The sequence below is a fragment of the Saccostrea echinata genome, unplaced genomic scaffold (assembly GCF_033153115.1).
Source record: "Saccostrea echinata isolate AGI-Se365-2 ecotype Australia unplaced genomic scaffold, CSIRO_AGI_Sech_v1 ptg000016l, whole genome shotgun sequence".
In the NCBI taxonomy this organism is placed as follows: Eukaryota; Metazoa; Mollusca; class Bivalvia; order Ostreida; family Ostreidae; genus Saccostrea; species Saccostrea echinata.
Window position 1 is genome coordinate 4885827 of NW_026889765.1, and position 19143 is coordinate 4904969.

The 19143-nt window shown below is 34.4% G+C and overlaps 1 protein-coding gene across 1 annotated transcript; it reads right to left on the bottom strand.

Annotated features, from left to right (window-relative positions):
- Positions 1-267: 267 nt before the first annotated feature.
- On the bottom strand, positions 268-15624 carry LOC133188366 (peroxisomal carnitine O-octanoyltransferase-like). The gene is made up of 15 exons (XM_061323754.1): positions 15473-15624; positions 14728-14852; positions 14042-14223; positions 10231-10358; positions 9563-9768; positions 8573-8686; positions 7935-8039; positions 7714-7797; positions 7451-7558; positions 6799-6929; positions 5992-6115; positions 5041-5119; positions 4620-4713; positions 4272-4391; positions 268-612 (listed from the first exon to the last, which is right to left on the bottom strand). Exons 1-15 carry the CDS (start codon positions 15606-15608, stop codon positions 477-479), a joined length of 1872 nt encoding a protein of 623 aa, XP_061179738.1. The 5' UTR covers positions 15609-15624; the 3' UTR covers positions 268-476.
- Positions 15625-19143: the final 3519 nt, after the last annotated feature.

The window sequence follows — 19143 nt, forward strand, 5'->3', positions numbered from 1 at the left end:
GTAATAGAATATGCGTTACATATAACTGATAAGAATATCATGAGAATTTTTACATGCCTATAAGTATAATACATATACATACAGTTTGACTATATGCATATGACTGACTTCTAACATAGTTTGTCACCGGAATATGACTAAAAATTCTATATTATCTCCAAATACAATAATATAGATATTGACCACTGTAACTGATTGAAGATTTATAATAATAGTTAAAAATTATTATAATAAAAATTAATAAACGTTTGCGAACATGGTCAAACACTAAAAATACATAAGGAATGTAACATTTAAACAGAAGTGTAGCAAAATTATGGCAAGTATTCGTCTTATCCCAATTTCACCATATTTCCACAGATTTTTTTTAACCAAACCCTAAAAAGTCATTTTGAATGCAGTGGCTCTCTGATCTTGACCCATGATCACTCTCTGACATTGTTAAATTCTCTCACAATCTTGCAGATCTAACAAAATCAGAGTTGTGCCGTCACTGGTGTGTCTGTTAGTAACAGTCTGTCTAGGTGGTCCAAACATTCCTGAATGACCTGAGCAAATTTTTCTGAGTTGGCGATGTTACTAGTTCTCCATGTTGTTACAGCCATCTCAATGCTATGAACAATAGAAAAGGAAATGATCTACATGGTTATTCTTAATGTACTTTCACTATTTATCTTCGAGTTTAAATTAACAGAGGTAAGTAAAGTTCTGACGAGAGCTGATTTTCCAAACGTTTTACACACCCACAAGACGAAATACTTCCTTTCATTCCTTGCGTAAAGATAGCATAAAGAACAATTAAAAATATTTTTTAAGACGTTGTAAGCACCTAAAATCATCTTTCAGCTACTATTTTTATGTCCCCGACTCAGAAAGTGGTCTTAAAGATACCTTTCTGATGGACGTCAGACAATTAAAATAGCTTTTAATCGGTCTGTCATTTATCAAAGGGTCATCATGAAGCCCACCTAATAGGTGCTTTATGAACCGATAAGATTGATTGATTGTATGTTGTTTTACGTCCCAATCGAGAATTTTTTCACTCATAAAGAGACGTCAACATAACCAATGAAGAGCTTCAAATTTAGACCTATATTCGACACTCCGGGTCATTGAGCAGTGAGAGTTCTTTATCGTGCCAACGCCTACCGTAACACGGAACCTCTGTTATTAAGGTGAAAAAGGTGAAGATAAATAACAATGATCCATCTCAAAAAATCTACACACAATACAAATCTATAAACAGGGCACAGACCTCCGGAAATTTTCATCCGAAAGATACCTGACTTTCACTTTTAAAGCCGGACGCTTTGCCAAGGAATAGTCGCTTTCTATGTTTACGTCTTAAGTTTGACGCGGCGCGACGAAAAACAATCGAACCCGTACCTCCCAATAGCGAAGTCAACTGATAAGAATGATTTGTTAAGTTTTAATGTTCAAGTAATATAAGACGCGTCAGCGGAGGTTGACAATGGTTTTCCGAGGGGTGTCAATTTCAACTGTTACCCTCAAAAACGTGCACTATTCATTTTATTATACTGAATGTCTTATTGATTTCGGATGTCATAAAAAAAATTCGGAGATCGTCGATAAGTTCACGCTTTCAAACTCCCCGCTTCTATTTTTCTCAATAAGAAAGCTTCGGAAAAGATTTACCAACCTCTTATTTGTTTGTTTGCCACTCAAAAAGTCCTTTATCATCTAAAGTTTGCACTCGCAAGGATGTTTCGTCTGTCGTTTGTTGTTTTCAAGTAAGCTACATCGGACGCAAGCTTTTATTGACGTCGTCTATTCGGCTTCTTTCAAACGCACAACTGACGTTTTGAGAATTCTACGGTGAACCGTACGCGCATGATTTGAACGCATGTGACATTTTCGTAATGTTACCCGTTGTCAAGTGTGTTGCTAACGCTGAGGGTAACATTACGGATTGTTAAATGCGTCTAAACCAATCAGATTTTAGTATTTAACATGAAAGTATAATAATAAAAAATGTGAAATAAATTGGTCGTCTCCTTTATTTCCCTACAATGTCTGGTCAGTGACGTCATACACGTTCTGTGTGCAGTAAGATTGATTGATTGATTGTTTGTTGTTTTACGCCCCTTTCGAGAATTTTTCACTCATACAGAGACGTCACCATATACCGGTGAAGGGCTTCAAATTTAGACCTTTACTCGGCACTTAAGGCCATTGAGCAGTGAGGGTTCTTTATCGTGCCAACGCCTACCGTGACAGGGGGCCCTTATAAGTTCTCATCCGAAGGACCCGCAACTTTCACTACAAAGTGCCGAGCGCTTGGCGAAGGAACAGTTGCTATGAAATTTGTGGAGATAACGAACAGTATTCGAGCTCAAAAGTCCATTTAACATTACAAAATAGGAGCAGAGCAAACACGGTGCTACCTATCTTTTATCGACGTGATTCGAACACACGACCTTCCGATCACGGAGCGAGCGCTCTATCGACTAATCTACCGTGACGGTGTGTGATTGATTGATTGATTGTATGTTGTTTAACGTCCCTCTCGAGAATTTTTCACTCATATGGAGACGCCACCACTTGCCGGTGGAGAGCTGCAAATTTTGTCCTATACTCGGCACTAACGGCCATTGAGCAGTGAGGGATCTTTTTCGTGCCAGCACCTACTGCGACACGGGACCTCGGTTTATACGGTCTCATCCGAAGGACCGGTCTCCACGTCCCACAGTGGGATTCGAACCCGCGACGTAAGGATCAACTCCTTACTTCGCGACTCTAGGGCAGACGCTCTAACCACTGAGCCACGCGGGCGACTGACGGTGTGTGAGTAAGATCAAGAGTACAATAAAAGCAGGTTACACTGAATCGCACCATGGTGGGGAATTTGTGAACCAGAAACCCAATAATATCTTTTATGTGACTGGTAACAGAGATTATGTATATACATTATTATAACATTCGCGTCGAGTTTGATCTGATGATCCGCGCCTGTCAACGAGACGTGATACGACTCTTCGGATCAAGTTACTGTTATAATGATAAATTTATTATATACCCCCTTTACAACTAGCAAAATATAGTTTAAAAAAAACTTTTGAGATTAATTATATAAGATTTTTCCATTAAACAAAGCATTTTGTCAAGGAACTTTTTGATGCACATGAAAAATAACGTCATGTTTCTGTGTACTACGTCATCAATTTCAGAGAGGGGTGATATGGATTCAGAAAACCACAGTGTGGTGATCCAGAAAGTCGGATCACACCGTCACGTAATTGTACGAAATCTACAGTAGAATTGAGTGATACACACTTGGGTATATAATAAATATTGATATCTTAATTTGCTTGTTAAGTTTTCGTGTGATTTTATAGTTATTTTTCCCGTACTCGGAAAAATTTGTATCACGCTATGTTCTGTTCAACGATATCCTATTCAATATTGAGATAAGCTTCACCTAACAATATTGTTACAGTTAATCAATGAAATGTAGGATTTTAGTTCAATCTTTAATTTTTAAAATTTTGATTCACAGATTTCTTACCAAAATTAATTTTGTTTTTGTCGTTTAAGTTGTCTTGAAAAGTGCTTAATTTATCTTATCTATATGCAGTGTGTAATCAAAAACTTGCTTTAAATTTTTTCACTCTTTTCATATTCTAAAATATTTGAAGAAAGGCATTTCCTCAAACATACTTTGATTTATGCTTCAGAAGTCCCATTATGAAAAAATAATGGGTCCGTAAACATGACTGATAGAATGTTGTTTTACGTCCCGTTCGAGAATTTTTCACTCATATAGAGACGTCACCATATACCGGTGAAGGGCTTCAAATTTAGACCTTTACTCGGCACTCAGGGCCACTGAGCAGTGAGGGTTCTTTTTGGGCCAGCGACTACCGTGAGTGACACGGGACTTCGTTTTTTAAGGACTCATCCAAAAGATCCGCAACTTCAAAGTGCCGAGCGCTTGACGAAGTAACAGTTGTTACCTATTTTTATCAACTTAGGTCAGTCGCGGCCGTGATTCGAACACACGACCTTCCGAACACGCCGTAAACATGAAGAATCAAAACTACTTAAGACATTGATCGGTGCAATATTTCTCCAGCTACATACTGTAAATAAACCAAGAAATAGGATGATAAACACTACGTTAAGATATGTTAGACAACAATAAATAGATAATATACAGAAAAGTTTAACTAGACTTTTCAGCTCAAGGCCTTGTTCCTCCTTAAACAAGTAATTGAGTTTAATTCTCCTAACGTACATGATGCGATACTCACTAGTTGTCTTCCATGTGGTAGAAACATCCATATCCATCTTTAGTCATTGCACCCACTCCTCCAAACACTGGGGTGTACCCTATAAAGCTAGTGAACAACTCAAAATTTCTTCCCCCACCACTGAAAAAAATATGTTAAACAATTAATAGATACCGGTGCATATTCAAGAGGTAACTTGACATCATTATAATTCAATCCAAATTCCTTTGAACAGGACAGCTTTTTTTAGCATTGTTCCTTTTCTCTAAGAAACTAGAAAAAAATTAATGAATTTTATTGAAATTTAATTACAAATCTTGCTTTACTATTGTAATCTGAAGTAAAGGTTCTATTCTGAGTCTGACTTGCCTTTTTGTAAATGATTTATCTTGGAAAAGCAATGGCCTTGGAATGCCTAGTTCCTCAGCTATTGTCGCTAAACCAAGCAAATGTCTGTCACATCCTACAAATATACATATCAAAATCCTTTTAATTATCAGCAAGAGGATAAAATAATTCATAAAATTCATTGAATAGATCCCCCCCCCCCGTAAAAAAAAAAGAAAATTAAACATTTGAGATATTTTATAATTTTCAGTATACATGTACTATCAAGAATGTTTTCATTGATAAAATATTACAATGCATAAAAGTTTGAAATTCAAATAATACGTTTGGAGTTCTTCACTTATTTGCAGAATACTGTCAAAATTTAAAGAACTGTTTCATTGTATTAAAATTAGAGCTTGATTGCGCAACGAAATTAAAACATATTCAGTGACATCTATACCTCTTAATTCTTTTGCTTCCTCCATTAACTTATTGTGTTTGTTTGCTGCCTTTATATATGCAAACTTCTGTTCTTGAATCTGGAACAACAATAATAATAATGCTCACTGTCTTACACATTATGATTAAGTATTTAGATTAACTATTTCTATTTTATCTGGATGTTTTATGGAATCTTTTTTTCTTATCCTTAGATTTTGAGAACAATTTCTCATGTATTCTTTATGTCATCGAACAATGCCTTTAAAGACAAAAAATTCCATACTATAACTGTAACAAGAACCACCCCGTAGTTTCAAGTATATGTATCTAAAACTGCAAAGACTGAAGCTCCCACAGATGTCCCCAACTATACTAGACAGGTTTTCCTTGTAATGAGCCAGAAAATACATGTGTCCTGTTTCCCTGGATCACTTATGCATACCCTTCAAATTCAGTTCAGATACAGCTTATGCAACGTGCAACAGACTTAATATATTCATTGTTATGATAATGAGTGAAATTAGATTAAATATTTTGCAATAGATTTACAAAACCAAAGGTGTGTGCTGAAACATCCATAAATTCATAATATATGCACAGTTTTGAAAACTGGAAACAATGCAGTTGAACTAAGCTTTGTGTTTCTATACATTAGGCATGGTCATAAATACAGAACAGACAAACATGCTTTCGAAAATTTTGTAGGATACATATTGATAGATGAATATGTACCAAAGTTGAATGCAGTTGATGACACTGCATTTGTAATTTAATTGTAATTTGTAAGCCGTAAAAAGTAGGTGGAATCTCAAACAGGAAAACGTTCCTGCAAATCGTTTTCAATTCAATCTCATCAAAAAAATGACTGCATGACAGAATAAGCATTTGACAACCAATCTTACAATTATGATAACTTTGAGGCAGACACGTCAAATTGGTCTAGCTTGTTATCAAGGTAGTCAAATCTTACCAAAGCGTTGGCACTACACATCACTCTACAGAACTCTACTGCTTCCATAGTGCATGATCTTAAGGTTTCTGTTCGACCGTGGTAAAATCTTCTTGTGGTGGCAGGCTCATGTACAGGGGCTGGTCTGAATGAATATTTTTATTGTAAATACATATATTAATCGTGTCACTTACATGCCAAGTGTATTTTTGTGAAAATTGTTCCCTCTCTTTGGCCCCATCCTATACCATAGGCCCAGGCTCAGCCAAACTGGAATTTCTATAGTACATAGAGTTTACTTCACATTTAAAAAATAGATTTCGCAATGCAGTTATTGGATCTTTTAAAAAGACTTATTTTCCTTCAAGTCTTTGCAATACTTTGCCAAAGTTTTACTCAATATCTCAATTTTGCCTATAATTTAAACAAAATACTCAGTAAGTAAGTAAGTTAATTTTCACTTTTTATTTAGATCCGTGGTTTTGAAAGATTTTTGAATTTCTCCTCACAATTTCTGAAGAGGAAATTATATAAAACATTAAAAGTATACAGACAACACACAATATTCATCAGAACAGGTAGACAGGCAGGTAAAATTCAATAACTGATTGCTCAGAAAAGCTAACATTACCCTTTGACTCAAGTGAGCTAACAATTACAATCATATTAATGCAGGTTCCTATATATAATGTTCCCTTTGTTGCACTATGTTATTATTTACCAACACTGAATGTGCATGCATTAAATTCTGATTTCACCAATTGTCCATCCATGTTTAATCGTAGAATAACTTCACACTCAGTATTATTATCTTTAAAACTGTCTTACTTGTGGTGGGTTTTGTAGTAAGCATATTGCAGAGCCAGTTGTACATGCGTGTCAGGGTGATATCTGCATCTCCGTAACTTTTTCTTGCCATATTTTGTATATTTAAAGATGGTACATGAGAGATTACTTGCCTACAAGAAGGTTCTCTGGGAGTGAGTTAACACTATCTATCAGTAGGAAGAATCAGATCTAGAATTGTAAAACATTTTTCTCGTTTATTCAAGTTTAGGTCTCATTATGATTGATTGATTGAATAATTGATTGTATGTTGTTTTACGTCCCAAACGAGAGAATTGTTTTCCTTAATATATCTGCTGTATTAAAAAATTCCATTATTCTACATCAAACATTGTGTATATTTTTTTCAGTTTCCCTTGTCATGATAATTATCTAACCTTCTACCATTCTCAATCTTATTTAATTCCATTACTAAGAATTCATATTCGTTGTGTAGAACTACGTGTTTCGCAGCGGAAAGAGTCAAATACAAATACTGAACATTTTTTAACCAAAAACCAAAAAAAAAAAAAAAAAACAACAACAACAAAAAAAAACAAACAACTGAAATATATCTTCAGATAGAGCTAAAAATGTGTATTTTAAGATGATTAAAAAGAAAAATACAAGAAACTTCATAACTCGGTTTGCTTACATTGGCTAAAAAGAATTTCTCAGCAGCAAGAATGGCCTCTATAACGACACTGTCAGCATGGAATTTCAATTCTGTTGGTTTTGCCAGGTTTCTTATTTCCATAGAACCCTGCAAAAACAGTAAAAGTTTCAAGCAGAAATATCACTTTATTAAGACAAACCCTATGCAGTAGTGTTTGGAACAAATTTTAAAAAAAAATTAGCACTAGTTATTTTACATCTTCTTTAATATTCCAGTTGTTACCATTCATCTAAATCATTTACCTGCCATTTGCCCTTTGACCTTTTAATATTAAGATCAATATAGTAGAAACCTGTCACCATTACCATTCCGTCAAAAGGAGCATGCTAAAAGAAATGCCAAGAACAATACACTCAATAACATTTATCTGAGGAAATTATTAAGCAATGCAAGTACATGATATCAATGTAACAAAAATCTGAGAGCATAAAGGGGTTGGGGATGGGGTGTAGAATTACCGTACATCACAAATACAAGCACATATTCCATTTTTATAGAAAACATGGTTGACACATTTGTCAAACCATCTGTCTCTGGGATTTGTTCCTCCACCTGTGTAGGTAAATGCCTGAAAGGAAAAAAAGAGAGGATTTTTTAAAATATAAATGAAGGGCAGTAAAACTTGTACGATCCAGTCTTGCCAATTGCGATGCAATCTATAAGTCCCTTTCAGTAATTATTTATTCTTATTTGGACAATTTCCTTAGAACCAGTGATGTCTGGATTAGACAATTATATAGATCTATTCATTGATAAACTGCATTATCTCAATAAAAAATCGAAAAAGAATTATAGTTATATTGGAACATAATGATATATAATATACAAAACACTTAAAAATGTCCTAACAAGTGACATAAAACAATATTAACTTTCCTCAGATTTCATTAGGTTTTAACCATTTTTCATATACATGTATATATCATATTTATGTATATTCACACACTCTGTCTCTCTCTCTTTCTCTCTGTTTTCATAACTATATATAAAATATTTTCATTAAATGGCAAATAGGATGAATATTTCTCTCATTATAGATTCCGTCTAGTACATTACATTATATAAATAGTAGACTTTAGAGAATATATTATATAGACTTGCCTCAGAATTATCTTTTGGCTCAAAATCATCAAGTGTAATAGTAAATATACTTGTTTCAATTTTCTTTAGGTTGTAAAAGTTCTCCGGATGCAAAGCACTTAGTCGACGTCTGACCTGTAAAACTGACAAGTTTTAATAGACGTGTTGCCAAACTTGTAGAATCTGTTTCTTGATACACAATTGATACAATCAATATGACAAAAAATACTTGTACTTGAATGTCAATAGAATAATCATTATCACGTATAAGCCAAAATAAGCAAGGTGTTTCTAAGCAGAGAACTTACAAAGAAAGTTTATAACATAACTTGTTTTAATAAGTGAATTCTCATGAATACGAAAATCCTCAGATTTCTGTATTTCTACCATGAATTGGAAACGGTAAAGTTGACCTTAAAACGTCAAATAAGTATGTATCTTTATGGTGTTGTCTGTATGGTGATATTATTTTATCACATTTTTGTATATAAATGTAAGAGAACACATAATAAATAGCTAACGTAACAAAAAATATCATCCAGACATTTGCTATGAGTGAATTCTCTCTACCACATTGTTATAAATAATGTGATTTAAAAACCAAATATTTTTAAATGTTTGCTTACTAGTTATAATTACCTGCATTTAAAATGTTTAAGAAATGTTATAAAGGTTTAGGATGTTCTAAATGATCTAGATTATGAATTGTTGAACAGAATATACTTACTCATCAGGTTATTTGCCAGATAAATACCCAAAACATTACAAATCTTATGTTTAAGAAACTTGCATGCACAGATGCACCCATAACCCCAATGGATATTTATTGATCGGATCACAATCTATAGATTTATCATTAACAACAATAAGAATGTGTTCTATTGCATGAATCTATGTAAAATATATGGACAGTCTTAAAAAATGAATCAGTCTAGCATGTGAAGATGAACAATGTTTTTTTTTTTCAATCTGGAATTTTGTTAGCAATTCATCCACAGTATTTCTTCATACCTCTGCCCATTTCTTTCTCGTTTCCCCTGTAAGAGCCCCAAGCCCGATACCCGGGGGTTCCCTCTCACACAGGTCTTTGATTAAGGTCAGTTGATGCTGTATCTCGGGGGGTCTCAGGGGTTCCTCGTTCTCATCCACGATATCGAAACAGAAAAACCGCCCCTTGTATAACACCACAGCATGAAGGGGTGTTGGTCCCTCTGATTCTGTTGACAAAATATTACATCAGGGACGTAGACACATCCCTCACAGGATAAAACTCTGTCATTCAGTTAACTGAAAAGGTGACTGAATGGCAGAGCTCTGTTATTTAGTCACATTTCATGACTTTTCAGTGACATTTCAGTTGACTGAAAGGTGCAGTTTTATCCTGTGCTTGCATATATTCTCAAGAATAAATACACCTGTTGGTTGTATAATTTACATGCACATTGATAATAAAAAATTACATGAATTACAATTAATTTATTGCACAATGATATAAACTAAAAAATATGTATACATAGATAAAGCTTTATATAATGTGGAGTATCCCCATTTAGCAATTGCATCAGAATGTAGCACATTTTAGCAAAGAAGACCATGAATAGTCTTTCCAAATACAGCCAAATCTTCCCATTTCTCTTTGACAGAATGGGCATGATATTAGCTCAAATGAAATACTTTACCTGTCTTAAAGTGAGAGATCAGTTGATCCCTAAAGATCCCTGGTATCCTACAGGTGGAGAATGCCCTCCTAAACTGGTTCATACAGAGTTTTCTCCCTTTATTGTCTACTTCGGCTTTCAATTTCTCCCTGTGAAATACAAAGTTTATTCACTTTTTTAAAATTTACATACTGTAGAAGCACAAATTTTCCTGGGGATAAAATTTCGTTGATTTGCCACCTAAATAGGTTTCGCTGCGTTAAATTTCATTGTTTCGAAAGTAATCCTATTCAATAGATATTCATATTAAACTTTCGTGTGAAGTTTAATATCGTCGACAATAGATAACAAGGAAATACATGAAATTACCCCCCCCCCCCCCGAATATTTCTGCTTTTACAGTATGCGTTTACTTATCAAGTGGATCTTACTTAAGGAATGACTGTTAAGTTATGTATATGTTATTGATGTGTATCACACAAACGTCTCTCGTAAACATATTTCATGACGCGCAACAGCACAAAAGTCTAAGTTCTTCTTTGTATATTGATACTCAGTACGCACTGATACGCGAGAGTATACGTGAAAATGGTATTCATATAGAATAGTAAACCTTCAGTTTTCATGAGATTGCATGTTCACTAATTTTTTTTTTTTTAAATACTATCCCATAATCAATTTTAATGAAGCAGTTGCAATAAAATTCTATTCTACATAAACAAGTTGCAATCTTGCAAAATGACGAGGGAGAATAGAGCAGTTAACATAATTAATATAAATTCATAAAACAAAAGCCATGAATCTCTCTCTCTCTCTCTCTCTCTCTCTCTCTCTGTTCGACCCCAGTCAAAATTCTTGAAAACGACACTATTGTCAACAAAAAGACCAAATATCCGCTGCACATACACGTATAGTCACTGATGTTATTTCGTACAAGAATGTAAGGTACGTTTTGTCGCCCCTTCTGAAGGAAGAAAAAAGGCTCGTGTTGGCACGTGTTGTCGCCAGTGTCCATATGTACCAACGGACGACAATATGTGCCGTGATGGTTAGATACATATTGTCGCCAGTGTCCATATGTACCAACGGACGACAATATGTGCCGTGATGGTTAGATACATATTGTCGCCAGTGTCGATATGTACCAACGGACGACAATATGTGCCGTGATGGTAGATACATATTGTCGCCAGTGTCGATATGTACCAACGGACGACAATATGTGCCGTGATGGTAGATACATATTGTCGCCAGTGTCCATATGTACCAACGGACGACAATATGTGCCGTGATGGTAGATACATATTGTCGCCAGTGTCGATATGTACCAATGGACGACAATATGTGCCGTGATGGTTAGATACATATTGTCGCCAGTGTCCATATGTACCAACGGACGACAATATGTGCCGTGATGGTAGATACATATTGTCGCCAGTGTCCATATGTACCAACGGACGACAATATGTGCCGTGATGGTTAGATACATATTGTCGCCAGTGTCCATATGTACCAACGGACGACAATATGTGCCGTGATGGTTAGATTCATATTGTCGCCAGTGTCGATATGTATACCGACGGACGACAATATGTGCCGTGATGGTAGATACATATTGTCGCTTAGTACAGCTGTAGTTTCAGGGAAGTTGAAAATGTTCCAAAGTTTATGGAAGATAAACGATAAATGGCGGACGACGACGAACAATCATTGATAGCATTGCCAGGAGAGTGCTTAACATTGGATGACTTAATTTTGGTGCAGAGCCTTTATGATAAATCATTAAGCATACATGTATTATTAAATTTTCTGGAAGCTGATTTACACTGGAATTTGTTACCTGCATTTAAACAAATACAGTTTGCAGAAGAAAGAATCATATTACTGATGCAAAATAATGTTGTGTTTAATTCCTTCAGTTTTTTGCATATATACACATTTTATTCTTTGCGATTCTTTGTACGGGCATGTCCGTGTAACATTTTTTCTGCGTTTCTAAACTACTGAATCAGTCCATTTGCCTTCTACAAAAGGGGTGACACAATCATTTCGCGCCAAATGTCATATGTAAATTATCTTCGCGCCTTTTTCTTGGCTTGTTCTATTGAATGGGTGCACGATAACTTCTATGGAAATAAATAACGTTTATTTCTTTTAACCTGATTCTTAGGCTTTTTATTTTTATTAACAGTAAATTTTATCTCATTTTTAAAAGAACACATTATATATGGGCAAGCAACACTAAAGCAATGGATTTGCTGATTATTCTTACTATTTATCCCATAAGTGAACTATTCCAATCATAAACAAACTCCCTCGACCTATTAAATGGGACATCCCTTCTTGATTCAGTCTGTTTCCAACTTTTTCTTTCAATATTACATGTATTAATAATGTACGTTACAAGGTTAGGTTTTTTAAAAAAGCTTAGAAAGTCAGCCAGTAGCATATTATTTCATGCTTTGTGATGAACAAGGATAGTGACAAGAGTAGGTCAGTACCCATAGAGGAATGGGCTTAACTCCAATAAGGTTCTAAGCAAAGAATCGGCAAAATGAAGAAGACATCATGATCTGTACTAGTTTTCATTTCATATAAAAGCACGTTATTATAATTATGAGAAAGGTCCTGAAATCGATTGAAAAGAAAAAACTAAACAATTTTAAAACTGCACATAAAGATGTATTTTTAAACTCATTTATAATACTTGTACATGTATATGGTAAGACCATCAGCGCGTGAGTTTCGTCCGCGAGGAGGGGGGGGGGGGGTCTTGTTGGTATCTTGTTTTGCTCTAGCTATAAAGTGTACAGTCCATTTACTTTGAGTTCTAGAGCAGCATTGAAGCATTTTTGCTTCAAACACTTCAAGAAAAGGCAGTTAAAACTGTTCATAATTTACTTCGACGTCGAGAACGACGGAAAAAGACCAGTCTATAAAAAGAGGCCATCTCATCAATCTATCACTGACCAGAAAAGCGCGCCCTCTAGTAACAGAGTACATGTAATATGAATTTCTTTAGAATCATTTATATAACTATTTTTCCCAAAATTATAATCTACGCTATCGCACTTTGAGTTTCATCCCAACGTAACTTGTCAGCCCGTGGGCTAACCCGTATATACTCGCCTATAAGTCGGTCCGCCTATAAGTCGGTTGTATTTTTTTGAGGTTATTTTGAAGGGATTTGCATTTGACCCGCTTATAAGTCGGTACAATTTTTTGCCAGAATCAGTTGACAATTTCAAATCAATGCTCTAATGTTTTAACCTTTTTTCGATTTATATTTTTAGAAATGACTCCGATATTTAAATTTAAATCATTAAGAAAAGTACATAATGCACAGATCAAAATAAATTTATTAAAATATTAAAATACCTATACTTTATGTATAATCTTAGAATACATAAATTATACAATACATCTAGACTTTGTTCAACGATAATCATTGGAAATGTTTATAAAATACTACATTTCGACGTCCAGAAAAGTACTGATCTTTTTATTACTCGCCTATAGGTCGGACATAGAGTTTTGGATCAAAATTTACCTCCCAAAAAAACGACTTATAGGCGAGTATATACGGTAATATATGATTGAATGGTGCATGGCATGTCTTAGATATTCGTTAATCTGTAGTATTTGGTTATGAGATTTGACAAAGTCAATTGTACATCTTGTGTAATGAAGTAATGCAACTATGTCGCTCCTTGATGACGGAAACGTTTAGCACCTCTATTGCTTATACGTTCCATAGATATTGATTGATTAGTCAGGCAAGCTTTTTGAAAAGCTATTACTTGTCATGTTTAAATCCGTCCAATTGAGTTACCTTCTAATGAACTGCCAGAATTTGGTGTCGTAGTGTAACAAAATTCCCGCCCTTTCTAGTTGAGTCCCTGTCTTTGGGGTCCAGTAATGATGGTAATAGGGGCCTAAACCAATTAGGTTCATGAAGGGGGCTAAAGGGATATCTGATTCTAGATATCTCTTCTCTTCCCACAATTTCTCTAACTGTGATAAAAGAAGAAAATAATAGGTATGAATTTCTTTCGAATTGTTTCAAGAAATAATGTAAACTTATGCGTGAGCTTATTTTGATTTGTTGAAAATTAAGTACAAAGTGAATCGAAGACTACTTTGTGCAATCTTGGTTTAGCACTGTCAAAATGTTTGGATAATACAAAAAAAAACATAATTTGTTAGTCGTCAAGATTTAGAGTATTAACAATTACGCTAAAGATATAAAAAAAAACCATTAAGCTAAAAAAACCATCATAATATACAGTAATGTAAATTTCAAATTCATGTTGAAATGAATTTGATCAGACAATTTTTCTATTAATTCTTCTAACTACTATTTATTCACAATACACTGCGGCTTGGTCATTATTTGCCACGTTGAAAGGAAATTCATAATAAATATTGCTGCATACCTACGCAGTTTCTTTTATTCCAAGCTTTATGCTGCACACTTACCCAGTTTCTTTCATTTCTAGCTTTATGCTGCACACTTACCCAGTTTCTTTCATTTCTAGCTTTTTCCGCTAGTTTTTTGTGCAGCTCCTTTCCAACACCTGAGGCGAACTGCTGAACAATGAATTCTGTTTGTCTATACTCCTCATCTGTGACATGTGGTTTAACTAAAATGGAAATAAACTATTACATATATCCATTTTAAGCTCTACTGGATGACCACTGGCCTATCTTCTAAATTTGTTATAATTATTATTTTTTTTTTTTTGGAGTAACATATTTTAGTATCTTCAGAGCAAAAGAGAGTTTGTAAAGCAATGCCTATTTTCTATTGATGATGCCAGGAAACAATACCAATTGAAACTCAATCTAAAGTAATTCAAAGGAATTTTCGAATGAACTCACATGACTCTAGATATCTCAGTAGTCTGTAATGGATCGAGATCTGTAAACAGTAACTCACATGACTCCAGATATCACTGTAGTATATGATTGAGATCTGTAACCAGTAACTCACCTGACTCCAGATATCTCTGTAGTGTGTGATGGAGATCTGTAACCAGTAACCCACCTGACTCCAGATATCTCTGTAGTGATTGACTGAGATCTGTAACCATTAACTCACCTGATTCCAGATATCTCTGTAGTGTGTGATGGAGATCTGTAATCAGTAACTCACCTGACTCCAGATATCTCTGTAGTGTTTGATGGAGATATGTAACCAGTAACTCACCCAACTCCAGATATAACTGTAGTGTGTGATGGAGATCTGTAACCAGTAACTCACCTGACTCCAGATATCTCTGTAGTGTGTGATGGAGATCTGGTAAGGGAAGAGAGGGTAGCTCTGACTCAGAACCAAATGTCTTTTCATCCTCTGAGGAAAACAGCAGGTCGGGGTCTGGGATATTTTGGTCATCCATGATAGAATCTTAACTGCAATTACAATAAATACTAAAAGAAATGACAAACTGTACGACTTGCTAAGTGAATGACGGTAACATTAGGTACTTTCGCTTTCCGGTATATTAACAATTAACATAGTTATACACAAAAGTCAATTTCATTACATTGAGTCGCGTTTGTTTTCGTAAAAAGGTGATTCTTTGTTTTAAAATTTACATACATACCCAGTTCATAGATTAAACTACACAAAGTCCTAGTTTTTCTAAACCTAAACTCAAAGTCCTTGTTTACGAACCCGTACTTTCAATTTATGAAACGAAAGTCAAAGTTAGTTTCTTTTCGAAAATAAAGCAGATACAATAATAAAACAGAAATAGGGTAATTAAGCTGGATGATTTTTTTCCTTTTTCAAAGGACAATGTTCCTTTTGGAAATTACTATTCTTAGTAACGATAACCGATAGAAAAAGTATGTTATGTTTGCTGTGTAGACCTGCAGCATGTCTGCTGCAAGTTTGCAGCAAACAAAATATTCGCAGGAAGAAAATTCTCTTGTTCGCAGATGATTGCCGCTAGCTGCGATCTTGCGGCAAACATTGCAGCAATTGCCGTAGGTTTGCAGCAAATTCGCAGGAACTCAAAATTTTTGCATTAACAATTCAAGAAACATACACGCCAATCTGTTGTTTGCAGCAAGTTCGCAGGAAACATTTAACAAAATGAATGTTTGCAGGAATGAAATGCAGATTGTACTGGGGTCAAGACAGAATTCGCCATTTTGAAATGTTTGAATAGAAGTTCTAGATGTTTCAGTATTCTGTAAGAAATATATACTATTTTGAATGATTACAAAAGCATAATTCTGGATGTAGGAGTACACTGGCATACACAACATGTAATTGATAAGATCTGATTTTGTTTTATTATAATATGAAACAATTATCTCTTTAAAGCATGTTTAAGTAACATATGTACTTGCTTGGTCAAATCTTAATTTATTTATGAATTTTAATCTTTATTTTAAGATCACATTTGTATATTCCTTTAATGTATTAAAGGTTCCAAGTTAATTATCATAAATGTTTATATGTTTTCAAATAAATCGGTATTATTGCAGCAAGGTTTCCATATTTGGAAATCCAATGTTTGCTGCTGACTTGCAGCAAACCTCATTTGCATGGTAAAATGCTTGCTGCAAGCTTGCTGTACACTTGCCGCAAACTTGCTGCAATCACAAAGGCTTTGTATAGGCTGTCATGGTTTCTTTAGCTTCATTGCAGCAAGCTTGCAGTAATGTCTGCAGCAAGTTTGTAGCAATGTTTACTGCAGACTTGCAGCAAATGTTTGCAGGAAGGCAATATTTTTGGTAAGGGAAAATTATTTTAAATAAATGAATTATATACAATATATATTTTTTTAAGTTCGAAGCAGACTATTTTAACCCTATTGAATTAATCAGCAATAAGGTAACTTTAAATACACCTAAAGGAGTAACTTCAAATCATGTTCTTTTGAAGTAGAAAATCATAATGAGAAAAAAACTTTACAGATATATAGACGACACAAAAGCTCTGAACATTTTCTAAGTATTATGAAATCAATTTAAAAAAAAAGTTTCATTTTCCAGTCTGAAATTTAGTCTATAAAATTCTTACAAAAATTGAATCGGCAACCATTCATTTGAGGAATTAAATACAAATGTATATACAATTTAATTTGACAAACGTACGTGGTAAGAGATCATTGGACAACGTTATATACGTAATTTTATACCAAGAATAAAACTTTTTAGCTCTTGACTTTTAAGCTCTTCGGCTCTCTTATAGTTTTTCTGTTAATTTACCATTAAAATTTCGAACTTTTATATAATACTTTGAATTTGTATTTTAGGAGCACATTGGTCTAAGAGAATAAATGGTTGAGGTTATAAAGTAAAATACGATCACAAAAAGGATTTCTTAAACTTTGAAAACGTACAAAATTTGTAGCGGTTTCATTTACCGATATCAAGGCCAAACGTCGAGATTGAATTCCTAAGCAGTTTTGAAAACCTAACTCTGATACATGTATGTCGATAGGACGTGAATAATCGAAGAAAGTTACGCACACCATAGCTACAAGTGGATAACTGAAGAATTGAGTTCAAAATCAAGGATCATAATGTCAAGAACTGGTCAACTCCAACAACAGCTTTTATTAAGTTTCACATTTATTTGTTTGTTGTTTAACGCCCCTCTCGAAAATTTTTCACTCATACGGAGACGCCACCACTTGCCGATGGAGGGTTGCAAAGTTTGACCTATACTCGGCGCTCAGGGCCATTGAGCAGTGAGGGATCTTTTTCGTGCAAACAGCTACTGCGCCACGGGACTTCGGTTTATACGGCCTCATCCGAATGACCGGTCTCCACGTCCCACAATGGATTCGAACCCGCGATGTAAATATCAGCTCCTTACTCCGCGACTCTATAGCAGACGCTCTAACCACTGCGCCAGGCGGGCGACCACATTTATTTGTAAGGACGTTACTGTTGAATCAGATAAACACCCCTGGTAAATGGTAATGTATGCCTATTTTTTGTATAAGAACATCTGCTGGATCTATGGTTGAATATAAGAACATCTGTAAATATTATCCGTGGGTAAGATAGATTGTAAGGTACGTTACGTATGACCTCAATATCGAAATCAGTATCAACGAAAGATAAGAATTTTATACCATTATCAAAATTAAAATGAAACACAGAGAATTGAAACAAACTATACTTAAAGCAAGTTAAACAAAGGCAAATTAAATGTAGCATTATTAAAGCCAACAGATTATTTCTTGAAGGAAAAAAAAAACAAACGAAATTTATTATTAAGAATCTTTATTTTGGACTCTGTGATGCACTTAAGTAAAATCCTGCATTGATATGTGCACAATATATTGTAACTCAAATACACAGTACTCTCTCCTTCCGTATATGTTTCATCATGCTTTTTTCCATCAAGTATATATTGTTAATAAAATGCTAAATAATATACCTTAACTATACAGTATTTTGTAAAAAAAAAAAAAAAAAAAAAAAAAGTTTACACAGTACATAGAGAAACTATTTCAAGAAATATTATTTTATCAATAACATTAAAATTGTGGTGCTTTTCACACAATCATAATATCGGTAATATATAAATTTGTCTTCATTGCATGGTTTTTTGATGCATAATATAAAGAAGTATCAAATAACAGATTTACATCTTCATAATTGCACCATACATTGTTATATTAATCTGTTTCTGACCAATGAAATTACTGTGAAATCACTAATTCTAATTTTCAGGGGTTGGGGTTGGGGGGGGGGGTGTATCAGTTTTGGAGTTTCTAGGTATGGAGAGACTAATGAAATTCATGATCACCACAAATTTCATATGTATTATTACTCAACACTTCTCCAAACATGAAATCAAATCCCCAAAAACCAATATTTTTTTCTCAAACGTCGAAAATTTTACCCCACGAAAATATGTGATTTTAAAGTATGCTGAAGTGAAAATTTTATGTCTGATCAGCA